The sequence below is a fragment of the Triticum urartu genome, unplaced genomic scaffold (genome assembly GCF_003073215.2).
Source record: "Triticum urartu cultivar G1812 unplaced genomic scaffold, Tu2.1 TuUngrouped_contig_6499, whole genome shotgun sequence".
NCBI lineage: Eukaryota > Viridiplantae > Streptophyta > Magnoliopsida > Poales > Poaceae > Triticum > Triticum urartu.
In genome coordinates this window covers 1-14,595 of record NW_024117264.1, presented here as the reverse complement: position 1 = coordinate 14,595, position 14,595 = coordinate 1, and the positions used below count along the sequence as shown (strand labels likewise).

The 14,595-nt window shown below is 42.0% G+C and overlaps 1 protein-coding gene and 1 long non-coding RNA gene across 3 annotated transcripts; one reads left to right on the top strand and one right to left on the bottom strand.

Annotated features, from left to right (window-relative positions):
- Window positions 1–233: 233 nt before the first annotated feature.
- Window positions 234–2,063, top strand: LOC125530699 (putative cysteine-rich receptor-like protein kinase 39). Its single transcript, XM_048695095.1, has 5 exons — window positions 234–395; window positions 486–735; window positions 855–1,071; window positions 1,176–1,299; window positions 1,849–2,063. Exons 1-5 carry the CDS (start codon window positions 234–236, stop codon window positions 2,026–2,028), a joined length of 933 nt encoding a protein of 310 aa, XP_048551052.1. The 3' UTR covers window positions 2,029–2,063.
- A 3,689-nt stretch (window positions 2,064–5,752) lies between these two features.
- On the bottom strand, window positions 5,753–8,937 carry LOC125530700. 2 transcript variants are annotated; one of them, XR_007292974.1, is made up of 6 exons: window positions 8,655–8,937; window positions 8,297–8,333; window positions 8,029–8,132; window positions 7,095–7,222; window positions 6,694–6,792; window positions 5,753–6,032 (listed from the first exon to the last, which is right to left on the bottom strand). It is a non-coding gene; the product is annotated as an uncharacterized LOC125530700 (long non-coding RNA). The 2 variants fall into 2 exon arrangements; XR_007292973.1 differs by lacking the exon at window positions 8,297–8,333 and having other exon boundaries at window positions 8,655–8,929.
- Window positions 8,938–14,595: the final 5,658 nt, after the last annotated feature.

Genomic DNA, 14,595 nt, shown 5'->3' with positions numbered 1-14,595 from the left:
CTAGCAGGGGTAGAACTTGCAACCTTAGCACTGAAGTTATAGCAGGTTATCTACGACTATGCTAGCATATTGGTTTTGCGCGGAAAGAGTTCAATAATTATGTATTACTCCATGGCAACCACAAACTCTGGTAACCCTCGGTAAAAATACTTGGTTTGGCAGCCAAAACAATTTCTCATACATTCATGCTGACCTTGCTATCGTTTCCAGGTTAAAGAACCTACTGACTACAAATGGACCACAAAGCCACTGCCGCACGATGTGGCCTAGAGCATATATTAGTCGATGAAACCGCTGAGCCCAAGGCCCTGCCATTATCACTTTTGGAGGCCATCACTGAGAATTTCTCCAATGAGCTGGTGATCGGACGCGGTGGATTTGCAGTTGTTTATAAGGTATTTTTTGGGTAAAGAAATACATTCGAATGTTAATCACGCTTGATTTGAATATCCATATCGATTGTAACACCTGTTGGTAATATATAGGGAAAACTTGGCAATGGGGAGGTCGCGGTGAAGAGACTGTCCAAAGCTTATATGCATGAAACAGAATTTGACCGGGAGATTGAATGCCTGATGCGGGCAAAACACAAAAATATAGTAAGATTTCTTGGATATTGTGATGACAGACAAAGAAATATGGAAATATACGACGAGAAACTTATCATGGCAGATGTCCACCAAAGATTGTTCTGCTTTGAGTATATACCAAAAGGGAGTCTTGATAAGTATATCAGTACGACCATGTGTCCTCTAACTTTTCTCCTTAGTTTCTTCATGTACTACAAATTATTTAAAAGTTTACACATCAAGTATCTCAAATCATAAACCCGGTTTCTCCTCTCTCCTTCATAGATGGACAACGTGAGTGGGAAACATGCTACAAAATAATCAAAGGGATCTGTGACGGTTTGCAATACCTGCATGACAATCGCATTATTCACTTGGATCTGAAACCCGCCAATATACTGCTCGACGATGACATGGTGCCGAAAATAACTGATTTTGGCCTGTCAAGATGCTTAGATGAAAATCAAAGTCAAGTGCTTACCAAAACTATATCAGGAACAACGTAAGCTAGTGAACTCCTCTTGAAAGCTCAGTCTTTTGTGCTATGTGATTTAATTGCAATCTATTTGTAGATTAACCAATCAGACCTTTTATATTTGCATACAGGGGATATTTGGCACCAGAACGTTATGAAGGGAGTGGAATCACACCCAGGGCCGACTTGTATAGTCTTGGTATTATTATCATGGAAATACTGACCGGGCAGAGGGGGCATCAAGCAACTGAGGATGTAAGAACAATAATATATGCCATTTTTACACAGATAAAAGATCAATTTCCTTCTTGGCTAAGAAGAGACAACTTTAAAATAGTTGTCACGCTTCTACTTCGCATATTTTCATTACATTTTGGTTTGAGATGCTGCATAGTATCATTTCTGGAAGCACACCTGTTAGGTCCTTAGGAATAAATGGAAACTTAAAAGGTATACAAGTACCCCAAGTCTTTGAAGGTAAGAAATGTAAGTATTTGAAGAAACTTGGCACTACTAACAAAAGTACAAGCAAACCTGGAAAGGAAAAGGTCGTACAAATAAATATATTCACATAGGTTATTGTTTGCAAGAAGGACCTAACATTTTTTTGGTCGAATATTAAAGTGCAACTTATATGGTCATAGATCTGACTTCAATTTATGGGACATGGTTTACTCTTGAATTTTTGTTTTTTAGTTTTCTGCCTGAATGCATGTGGTTGGTATATACTATACATATTGGAGTTTCCTATATAGAAAAGTTGTTGCAGATCCATGACCATAACTCACCACTGCAATTCTTTAGGTGGTTGAAAGTTGGAGTGATAGGTTGGAGAGATCAAAACAAGACACACACTACGAAGAAATACGTGTATGCCACGAGATAGCTTTAAATTGCACACAGTTTAATCCAAAGGACAGACCAGCTAGTGCACAAGACATAATTGACAGGCTTCATGAAATAGAAAGTATCCAGGTATGTTGAAAATTTGAGAGTTTATGCATTTATTCCTTTAATTCCAAGTTGCTATGCCTATATATACCACTCGGATACTTGCATTAGAAGTATTTGAGCTGCTAGAGTATGGACTTTGATGCTTGAGGAACAGGGCCAAGAGTCCCATTGCGCTATTTTCTTTAGTCACACTTCCCTGTTTCAAGACTAAAACTTTTTCTGCGGTAACTAGCCACTGGTAACTGGCTACTAGTAGCGTGTGTCTTATTGCCGGTGGCAGGTGCCAGTGTGAACTTGCACGCAGTCTAGTAACTATTTGTGGATTTAAAAGAAATACACTATATTTCATTTATACGGTCCATCCATACATACAGTTCATCCGTACATCCAACATATATACAGTTTATCCATCCAGTATACATATAATGCCGAGATCCACGAGTCACTTGCACCCGCCCCGTGTGGATATCGTCGTCGTCGCTGCCCCTAGTTGTAAGCCATATAATTGATGATGCAAATAACTGCAGCGATATCATCCCTATAATTTATGGTCCAAACAATGGATGAAGTTTCATATAATGCCTAAAAGCTCCAATGAAGACAACAATCTTGAGAACTAACAAGCTCAAAGTTATCCCCACAATGCACAACTCATCAAGCAAAGACAAAATAGTACAAAAGAAATTATAGCTAGATGCTTCTTTTTCTAAAAGGAAACTGAAACACGAAATAGATTGAAAACAAAAACACAAGTGTGCATCCTGCTATATAAAATTGTACCTGTTACAACTATCAACAACATTAGCTAAGTGTATACCCATTGCATAATGGTTGTTAATATCAGAGAAAGAGGTGCTAACAAATGGATCTACAAAACAAACATGTCGCATGTTGACCGTGCAATCACAGATAATATCGAGAAAAAATATTGCAAGAACAATAGTTTAGAAAGCTAACTAATAACAGAAAATACAGGCTATGAGACAAAAACATGAAGCAAAACATGACAGACTAAGCATGCCACCGGGGTTTCTTTCAAGCATATGATTAGTAGAACACATTCAACAAATAACAGGAGTTGAAAGAAATAATATGGGAACTAGATTTCGGTGTGATCATTTGACAAAAACAACAATCACAGGAGAACACCTAACCAGCAAGGAAACAACAAAGTACGAACATGTCTTCGAGGGAAACAACCCCAGACACTGGTTCATTGAAACTGTTTTTCGAACCATAACTGGCTCATAAATATTCTGGAATTAATAATTCTAATTGTACAAACATGATGTTACAATCCATGAGTGAGAAAAATATATTTTGCAAAACAGATGTGCATATTGAGTGAGCATGTGTGAATTTCACACTTCAGCACTACACAGTTTTTTTTAAACCTGCTGTGAATGCCGCCGGTGCAGTGGCCCCGTGTTGGTTTTTTTTTTTTGAGTAACTGGCCCCGTGTTGGTGAGCAGAGGGGCTGAGCAAAGGTTGGGGACAAACACCAAGTCATCGACGCTGGCACTTTTGGGCTTTACGGGTGCGGTGACGGCGGTTTTGGGCTTTTCGCTGGCTGCTCCCATTCCCAGATTTCAGTGGCATTTTCTATGTGGTTTAGAGATGAAATAAGGGGTAAGTAGGAAAATTTCACTTAGGGGTAAAGATACCCCTGATGTCCAGAAACTTGCACGGTCCGTGATGAATATTTTCAACCACAAACTTGTAAAAGTGAACCCCGCCACCCACAAACCTAGACCATCTCTATCCGACCCTCAAATTTGCTCCAGCATCTGTTCACGGACAAGGGACCAGTCTGCGTACATTAATACAGGAGACATCCATCCAACGCTACCCGCATTCATTTCATTCACTGTTTAAACACTACGAACTTTCATATAAACCAGATGAGATTCATGCAGACACAACGAATTTTCATGTAAACACAGCGGATTTTCATATAAACCGGATAATATTAATACAAACACGATGGATTTTCATTATATTTCGAACATTTAGAAAAAAGGAACCCTAAACCTATCGTACGACAGCAGCCAGCATCCACTTTGCATTCTGCATCGGCAACCACGACCTCCATCTGCCGCCTCTATGAACGGCGGCATGGCTCAAGTGAGGTTAAGATGCGGTCCCCGACAAGGAAGAAAAGAACACGAAAGACGGACCGGCTCACTTGCGACATCATGCCCTGCCGCATACCATACCGTACCCATCCTCGGAGGAGAGGGTGACATGTCCGTCCTTGATACCGGTGGACGTGAGGTCGATGATGGACGTGTATGGCCCATCGCTCGATGGCCACATGTGCCGTCGAAAGTTGGACGGCGGCGCAATGGATGCGCAGCTGGCGGCATTCTCATCTTCGGCCTACTGTGCCGCGAGCAATTGTGCGGCCGCGTCCGTGTCTGCCTGCGACCGAGCTTTGTTGCAAGCGGCACACGCGGCCTCATAGAGCGGGCGCTGCTCCGCAACAAATTTCGGGTACGTCGCCACCATGATGGCCATGGCCTCCACGCTTGCGTGCTCGCCGTAGATCTGGCCCTCCGCCAGCCGGTGCTGCTTGAGGAGGAACACATTTTACTTTTGCTCCTCCTTCACCTTCCTAAATGCCGACATAGGAGCCGGCGCATGCTGCTCCTCCTCCGTCATGACGGTGTTGTGGTGCGTCTGTGCCTGCTTCATGATCAAGCCGGCTTGCACAGGCGCCGGGTCCGGCGCGTCGTAGACCGTCTATAACAAGGGGTCGTCCTCATCGAAGACCTCGGGCAAGCTATCCAGCATGCCCTACTCGATCCGCCTAGCATGACGGGACTGCCCAGGTGGCTGCAAGGGCGACCACCTCGTGCTTCATCTCCGGCGACGGACTATTCCACGGAGCATTCCGAGAAGGGTGAGCGGGTTGATTTCCATCATCTTTTATCCTAGATACTCCTATGTGCTATGAGCTATTGTTTACCCAGAAGGTCTAGCCAAAAACTCAGATATGTTTTTCAGCTAAGGAGAGCACCGCTATGGGTGTACGAAGCAATATGCCGCATCCTCCTACGTACTCGTAAAAATTGCATGTTGATCCCCACATGGATGGTGCCCACCACGTAAAAATTGGTTTTTATACACAAGCAGAACCCGCGAGGGAAATTGGACCGCTGGATCACGAGCAATCCAACGGCGCGGCGCACGACCGATGCGTTGACAGAAATCAGCCGGCTCACTACCCCAAACTGACTTTTTCCTGACGGCCAAAATCCGTCAGGAATCAACAGTTTTCGTCAGGAATGAGCCCCTGCCGTCAGGAATTTCCCGTCAGAAACAGCTTGTTAGGAAAGAGGGTTGTTCCTGACGGTCCCCGTCACGAATAGTGTTCCTGACGGCAATTCCTGAGGGAGCCCCTCGCCTCCCAAACTCAAAGTCCTGACGGCCCCACCGTCAGGAGATACCGTCAGGAACATCTTCCGTGGCTCTCAGGACCATACCATCAGGAATGAGCTCAACATATATCCATGACGGCTAGCTTCGTCAGGAAAGTATGAAAACAGTCGTCAGGAATCAACCAAGACAAACCAAAAATATTATTGCAAAACAGTATATATTCACAGCCACATGCAAATCTTTTGACAATCATGCGTACACAAAGGTCACACGACCCGGTTTAAAATCACAACCAATTCCTAGGTCACAATGTACCCATCCAATTTATTTAAATCTCATTGTTCACAAGATCCACACATTCATATCCAAGTCATGATTCATGGAAGCTCGACTTGACAGGAGGTGTCACCAAGTCCAAAACACGCATACTAGTTGATTCCTAAATTGCCAGGAGAAGCAATTGACAAAGAAAGCCTAACTGCACTGCAGTTCACAATATTAACTAGTTATACTACTGGAATTCCTAAATGTTTGTCCTGTGTTGGAATAGAACTATGCTCATCCGCATGAGTAGCATGAGGATTGTCTTCATCATGGGAACATTCTGCCAACGGAGTATCAGCATTCACTTGGGCTTGGAAGGTTCCATTCACCTATACAACAGAAAAATATAGGAGATTTCAGTGAACAACGGTGAAAGGCAAAACTGTCATACATACAGGTTTTCAAACCAAAAGGTAAGCTCCAGCTCATGACACACTTGTTGCTAGCCACCAAGCAAGTGAAGAAGACTTCTCTTATTGCCAAGTACAGGCTGCAATTATTTAAATTGTAACCGGAACATAATGAACAAAAGAAAAGAAAAGGGAAGAAAAAATAAATGGTTGCAATCCAATGACCTATATCCATAGTATTCATGGCAAATGAAATTTTGTGATGACCAACCCCCTTCACAACTTTACGTGATAGCAAACAAAATCATCACTTCATAGGAAAAATCTAAGTATGCGGCAGTACAGAACTAGCACTACATGTAGAAAACTAGCAGTAAGCAGCATATTTATAGCTTTGCGATGCAAGTTCCGAACATCAGCAGTTTAGCATCACTAAAAGAACTTGCTGTATTTCAAGTAAGGACGGAACATGGGCATGAGCTAAAACAGTTGGAGAGCCTAAACAAGCTGCAAGGCAATCCGAAAATTCATCATCTTGAAAATGTTAAAAACAAGGAGGCGGGCGATGCAAAGCTAGCTGATAAGAAAAGACTAATATGACTAGAACTGTCCTGGGGTGGTTCCTTACAGACTTACTCACCAGAAGTTCAAGTGGAGGTGCTTGAGGGCCTTCGCCCACCCAAGGGTCTGGTGAGGAGAACGGTGGCCCCAAGTATCTACAACGACTTCTACTCAGAAGCTGTATTTGTGAAGAAAATTAGAATAACTGGGGACATACTCATAAATGCAAGTTTAGAGGTATATACATCGTGTAGTATAAGTGTTATTGGAGCAGCAGGGTGAAGCTAATGCACTGACAACCTTTTGCTATTCTACTTCTATGTTTGTGTACACAAGTTCAAGAGAAATGCAAAGGATGCCATCATTATAATTCAACTGTACTGATCATGGAACAAACAATTTATTGAAAAACAAAAATGTTACATTTTACATTAACATTTGTCGTAGTTTTGAATAAAGAGCAAAGGTGCAGGAACTTACAAGACACTTTTGAACATTATATTATTGATGGGGCCACAATCTCCACTCTCAACCACATTTGCAAACTTCCAACTTCATGAACTTGCAAGTGTTCATCTTTGTTGCTGCCATAGGCCATTCTTCTTTTCCTACATAAGAGAAGATGCTCTTCTAACAAACAACCAACACTCAAAACTTGGACAAAACTCGATATAGAATAAAACGGCAGTAGGTGAGGTTCAGAACGAGTTCATGCTGGAACACAATCAACAGGACACTAACATTTTCTCTTAAGTTGAACAAGAAATTTAAATCTAACAGAGCATCGGATCTTCAGTCTTGCAAAGGAGCAAATAATTGAAATACTAAGGTGATAAAACTAGAACTAGATCATCTCAATTGGAAGCATAAAGGAACAGACATCACACTAACTGAACAAGCAAGGGGTTCAAGAAATCAGCGAGGGAAGAGGTGAGATAATGGAGTACAGAACATAAATTTGGCTTCTGGAGCTTGGTGTTGCAGCAGTCTAAGACGTGGCTTTGAAGATGGAGAAGAACAGGAACATGTAGATGCAAGAGACGATTAGCAGCAGGTGTTGACAGAGTTCAGCAGCAAGCTGTCGTTGGGGAAGAGCAGCGTCGTCATTGGAGAGGAGGTAAAAGTTTAAATTGTGCTGCAAAAAGGCTCTAAATGCTAAATGAATAAATGTTCTATCAATTATCTACAAGGAAAGAAAACATGTACGAGAACAAATAATCATTCTCAGGTGGTTAGTCAAAATATACATGAAAGACATCTTCTATTCTGTTCTCAGGTGGTTAGGGATAGCAATATATGGACAAGGATGCCGCCAAACACACCAAGCATGATTTATTGAACATGTGCCCATATGGTTACCCACAGAAGAGTTGACACATGATAACAATATATGGACAAATAAAGCATTTTGTACCTTGCTGCTTACAAGGAGCAATCCCTCCCCGTGGTCATCCTTCCATAGTTACTTGACCTCCAAAAAGATAGATCCATAGTTACTTGACCTCCAAAAAGAAATATCTGAGAACACAAATTACATTAGTGATCCATAATCCACCACATTATATAGAAGCATAATTTCTAACTCATTCTGCAGGGTCATACATCTTCCCCTACATAAGGGAACATGTTTTTTCAACAAACTACCCATACTGGGAGGTCAAATGAAACTGAATGCAACTTACCAACACGCTTTTGGTCTGAATAAATGATAATGAGCCACTGCAGAAACATAGCGAATTTATCACAAGTACTACAAGATTACTCAATCAACATCGTTTAAGTACAAAATGAAATTGTTAACTAAAAAGGCAAAATGTACCACTGTACACAGATTTGAAACTAATTTTCAATCGTAAATAGCATCTTTTTTCAACATACAGAAGTTCTTTGCATGGACATAAAATGCACAAAAGTTACATATTCAGAATTAAGAATGAAATAGACTTTTTTGTAGCTGTGCAGCACATCTAAACTATTTGACACAACAACCAGATTGGGTAGGGAAGATGAGAAAGAGGGCCTGGACGGGCAGGGAGTCACCTCTGCACGGGGAGGGAGGCGGATCTGGAAATCGCCGGCCAGGGAGGCGGATCTGGACGTCACCGGCGAGTTGGGGTGGCGCTCGACGGCGAGGGGGGTGGCGCTCGACGGCGATGTGGGCGGCGCTCGACGGCTAGGGGGGGCGGCTGATCGGAACTGGACGGCCGGTACGGGGGAAGTGGCGGCGCTGGACGGGGGAGTGGGAGGAGTATCTCGATGGGGAGAAGTGGATCGGGTTCTAGGTATTTTGACCAAGCCCTCCTGTGTTTTGACCAAGCCCTCCTGTTGAGAGCGCAAGTCGCGCGAAATACACCCCGGGAACGAAATTTCAGCGCGCTTTTCACTCTCCAAACGAAAATATCACGCGCCTCAGAAGCGAAAATATCTCCGGGTCCTGCGTAGGTATCTTCCTGACGGTCACATATACGTTCCTGAAGGTGTGCAAAGTGATTCGCGACGTGGATAGTGTCCCGACGCGAACGTGCAACTGCGTTCCTGAAGGTTATTCTCATTCCTGAAGGTTATTACCGAGAGCGTCAGGAACGTAACGATCTTTCCCCTCGGTTGACCATCCACGTCAGGAACACGTACACATTCCTGAAGGAGGTTTCGCGCCCGTCACGAACGTGTCTGGCCGTCATGAAAATGTCTGTTTGGGGTAGTGGCTGGTTTCAATGCTTTTCCAAAAACGTTTCTACGATTTCCGGTTTCGGGTGAGGTGTTTTGGAACCTAGGCTCATGTGCACCCAGCTGAACAGTAATAGAAAAAATAGATAAAACCTTAGAAACAATCTGAATTGTATTGACAGTGAAACTGCTCATGTCTTGTCTTCGAACCGGATACAAAATTTCGTGAAGAAATACCACATGTGGAGATTTAGAAAAAAAAAGGTATTTTCTCAAAAACAGTTTTTTTTCTTTGGGCATTGATTTTTATTTTTCTACAATACTAGGTTCAACTTTAATTTGCTCAGGAGGTGTATGTTCTAGTATTACTTTTACGAACGACAGTTGAAGCTTTAGCATGATCCTTTATTCTAACAGGAAAAGGTGGTTTCTCAACGTAAGTAGTAGGAACAATAGGATCATTATAAGTAACAGTTTTTTCTTCAACTGTAATAGGTGCAACTACTTTTACTTTAATGGGAGGATTATATTTAAACCACTTCTCCTTAGGGAGATCAACGTGAGCAGCAAAAGATTCACAGAAAGAAGCTACTATCTTAGAGTCAAGTCCATATTTAGCGCTAAATTCTCGAAAAGCATCGGTATCCATAAAAGATTTAACACAATCAAACTTAGGTGTTATACCTGACTCCTTACCATCGTTGGAACCCCAATCTTCAGAGTTGCATTTAATTCTTTCCAATAAGTCCCACTTGAATTCAGTAGTCTTTAGCATATAAGAACTAGCACAGGAAGTATCGAGCATGGTGCGATCATTGAGAGAAAGCCGAGCATAAAAATTTTGAATAATCATTTCTCCTGAGATCTCATGATTGGGTCATGAATATAACATTGACTTAAGCCTCCCCCAAGCTTGAGCGAGGCCAGAAATTATATATGTAATTACGATCACGGTGAACAAGATGCATAGGATAGAACTTTTGGTGAAATTTCAACTTCAATCGTTTATAGTTCCAAGATCCCGTATCATCACATAGCCTATACCACGTCAATGCATCTCCCTTCAAAGATAAAAAGAAGACCTTCCTCTTAACAACGTCATCGGGAACACCTGCAAGCTTAAATAATCCACAAACTTCATCCACAAAGATAAAGTGTAAATCTGGATGCAATGTTCCATCTCCTGCAAAGGGATTAGCTAGCAGTTTCTCTATCATACCCGAAGGAATTTCAAAGTAAAAATTTTTAGTAGGTTCAGTAGGTTGATGAGCAACTCTTTACTCTTCTGGTTGGGGCGAAGATGCCCCGAACAAGCCCCTCAAAGGATTAGTTTCCATAGTAACAAGTGACAAAAAATTTCAGCACACTATATAAATGTTTCCTTACCAAGTTCCACTCACCAAAGGCGCTTCACTCCCCGGCAACGGCGCCAGAAAAGAGTCTTGATGACCCACAAGTATAGGGGATATATCTTAGTCCTTTCGATAAGTAAGAGTGTCGAACCCAATGAGGAGCAGAAGGAAATGACAAGCGGTTTTTAGTAAGGTATTCTCTGTAAGCACTGAAATTGTAGGTAATAGATAGTTTTGTGATAAGATAATTTGTAACGAGTAACAAGCAATTAAGATAAATAAGGTGCAGCAAGGTGGCCCAATCCTTTTTGTAGCAAAGGACAAGCCTGGAAAATTTCTTATAATGAGAAAAGCGCTCCCGAGGACACATGGGAATTATCGTCAAGCTAGTTTCATCACGCTCATATGATTCGTGTTCGGTACTTTGATAATTTGATATGTGGGTGGACCAGTGCTTGGTTACTGCCCTTAGTTGGACAAGCATCCCACTTATGATTAACCCGTATTGCAAGCATCCGCAACTACAACAAAAGTATTAAGGTAAACCTAACCATAGCATGAAACATATGGATCCAAATCAGCCCCTTACGAAGCAATGCATAAACTAGGGTTTAAGCTTCTGTCACTCTAGCAACCCATCATCTACTTATTACTTCCCAATGCCTTCCTCTAGGCCCAAATAATGGTGAAGTGTCATGTAGTCGACGTTCACATAACACCACTAGAGGAGAGACAACATACATCTCCTCAAAATATCGAACGAATACCAAATTCACATGACTACTAATAGCAAGACTTAACCCATGTCCTCAGGAACAAACGTAACTACTCACAAAGCATATTCATGTTCATAATCAGAGGGGTATTAATATGCATTAAGGATCTGAACATATGATCTTCCACCAAGTAAACCAACTAGCATCAACTACAAGGAGTAATCAACACTACTAGCAACCCACAGGTACCAATTTGTGGTTTTGATACAAGATTGGATACAAGATATGAACTAGGGTTTGGAGAGGAGATGGTGCTGGTGAAGATGTTGATGGAGATTGACCCCCTCCCGATGAGAGGATCGTTGGTGATGATGATGGTGATGATTTCCCCCTCCCGGAGGGAAGTTTCCCGGGCAGAACAGCTCTGCCGGAGCCCTAGATTGGTTCCGCCAAGGTTCCGCCTCGTGGTGGCGGAGTTTCGTCTCGTGAGCTTGCCTCTGATTTTTTTCAAGATAAAAGACCTCATATAGCAGAAGATGGGCAGCGGAGGGCCACCAGGGGGCCCAGGAGACAGGGGCGCGCCCTGTAGGGGGGTGCGCCCCCACCCTCCTGGCCTGGGTGTGGGCCCCCTCAGGTACTTCTTTTTCCCAATAATTCTTATTAAATCCAAAAATGACTTTCGTGGAGTTGCGGGACTTTTGGAGCTGTGCAGAATAGGTTTCCAATATTTGCTCCTTTTCCAGCCAGAATCCCCGCTGTCGGCATTCTCCCTCTTTATGATAAACCTTGTAAAATAAGAGAGAATAGCCATAAGTATTGTAACATAACGAGTAATAACAGCCCATAATGCAATAAATATTGATATAAAAGCATGATGCAAAATGGACGTATCAGGTAACCTCCCGGTACTCTTAAAAATACCTGAATCAATTCGGAACCATTCCGGTGTCCGAATATAACCTTCCAATATATCGATCTTTACCTCTTGACTATTTCGAGACTCCTCGTCATGTCCGTAATCTCATCCGGGACTCTGAACAATCTTTGGTCATCAAATCACATAACTCATAATACAAATCGTCATCGAACGTTAAGCGTGTGGACCCTACGGGTTCAAGAAATATGTAGACATGACCAAGACACATCTCCGGTCAATAACCAATAGCGGAACCTGGATGGTCATATTGGCTCCTACATATTCTACGAAGATCTTTATCGGTCAAACCACATAACAACATACGATATTGTAGCGACCCGACCTCAAACGGTCAAGCCTCTGTGTATCTATGCCATCCCTAGACCAGTATGCTGGCACACACAAAACATCGATGTATATATCAAAATGAAACATCATCCCGTGGCTAACTCATTAGACACATTGCTTGCAAAGCTCATAGTGATGTCCATTAGCGAGAGGGCCCAGAGATACCTCTCCGATACACAGAGTGACAAATCCTAATCTTGATCTATGCCAACTCAACAAACACCATCGGAGACACCTGTAGAGCATCTTTATAATCACCCAGTTACGTTGTGACGTTTGATAGCACATAAAGTGTTCCTCCGGTATTCGGGAGTTGCGTAATCTCATAGTCAGAGGAATATGTATAAGTCATCAAGAAAGCAATAGCAATAAAACTAAACGATCATAATGCTAAGCTAACGGATGGGTCTTGTCCATCACACCATTCTCTAATGATGTGATCCCGTTCATCAAATGACAACACATGTCTATGGTTAGGAAACTTAACCATCTTTGATTAACGAGCTAGTCAAGTAGAGGCATACTAGGGACACTCTGTTTGTCTATGTATTCACACATGTACTAAGTTTCCGGTTAATAAAATTCTAGCATGAATAATAAACATTAATCATGATACAAGGAAATATAAATAACAACTTTATTATTGCTTCTAGGGCATATTTCCTTCAGTCTCCCACTTGCACTGAAGTCAATAATCTAGATTACATGGTAATGATTCTAACATTCATGGAGTCTTGGTGCTGATCATGTTTTGCTCGTGAGAGAGGCTTAGTCAACGGGTCTACAACATTCAGATCCGTATGTATCTTGCAAATCTTTATGTCTCCCTCCTTGACTTGATCGCGGATGGAATTGAAGCGTCTCTTGATGTGTTTGGTTCTCTTGTGAAATCTAGATTCCTTCGCCAAGGCAATTGCTCCAGTATTGTCACAAAAGATTTTCATTGGACCTGATGCACTAGGTATTACACCTAGATCAGATATGAGCTCCTTGAACTAGACTCCTTCATTTGGTGCTTCCGAAGCAGCTATGTACTCCGCTTCACACGTAGGTCATGCCACGACCCTCTGTTTGGAACTGCACCAACTGACAGCTCCACCATTCAATATAAATACGTATCCGGTTTGTGACTTAGAGTCATCTGGATCAGTGTCAAAGCTTGCATCAACGTAACCATTTACGACGAGCTCTTTGTCACCTCCATAAACGAGAAACATATCCTCAGTCCTTTTCAGGTATTTCAGGATGTTCTTGACCACTGTCCAGTGATCCACTCCTGAATTACTTTTGTACCTCCCTGCTAAACTTATAGCAAGGCACACATCAGGTCTGGTACACAACGTTGCATACATGATAGAACCTATGGCTGATGCATAGGGAATGACTTTCATTTTCTCTCTATCTTCTGCAGTGGTCAGGCATTGAGTCTGACTCAACTTCACACCTTGTAACATAGGCAAGAACCCTTTCTTTGACTGATCCATTTTGAACTTCTTCAAAACTTTATCAAGGTATGTGCTTTGTGATTAAGCGTCTTGATCTATCTCTATAGATCTTGATGCCCAATATATAAGCAGCTTCACTGAGGTCTTTCATTTAAAAATTCTTATTCAGGTATCCTTTTATGGTATCCAGAAATTCTGTATTATTTCCAATCAACAATATATCATCCACATATAATATTAGAAATGCTATAGAGCTCCCAGTCACTTTCTTGTAAATACAGGCTTATCCAAAAGTCTGTATAAAACTATATGCTTTAATCACACTATCAAAGCGTATATTCCAACTCCAAGAGGCTTGCACCAGTCCATAAATGGATCGATGGAGCTTGCACACTTTGTTGGCACCATTAGGATCGACAAAACCTTCTGGTTGCATCATATACAACTCTTCTTTAAGAAATCCATTAAGGAATGCAATTTTGATGTCCATTTGCCAAATTTCATAATAAAATGCGGCAATTGCTAACATGATTCAGA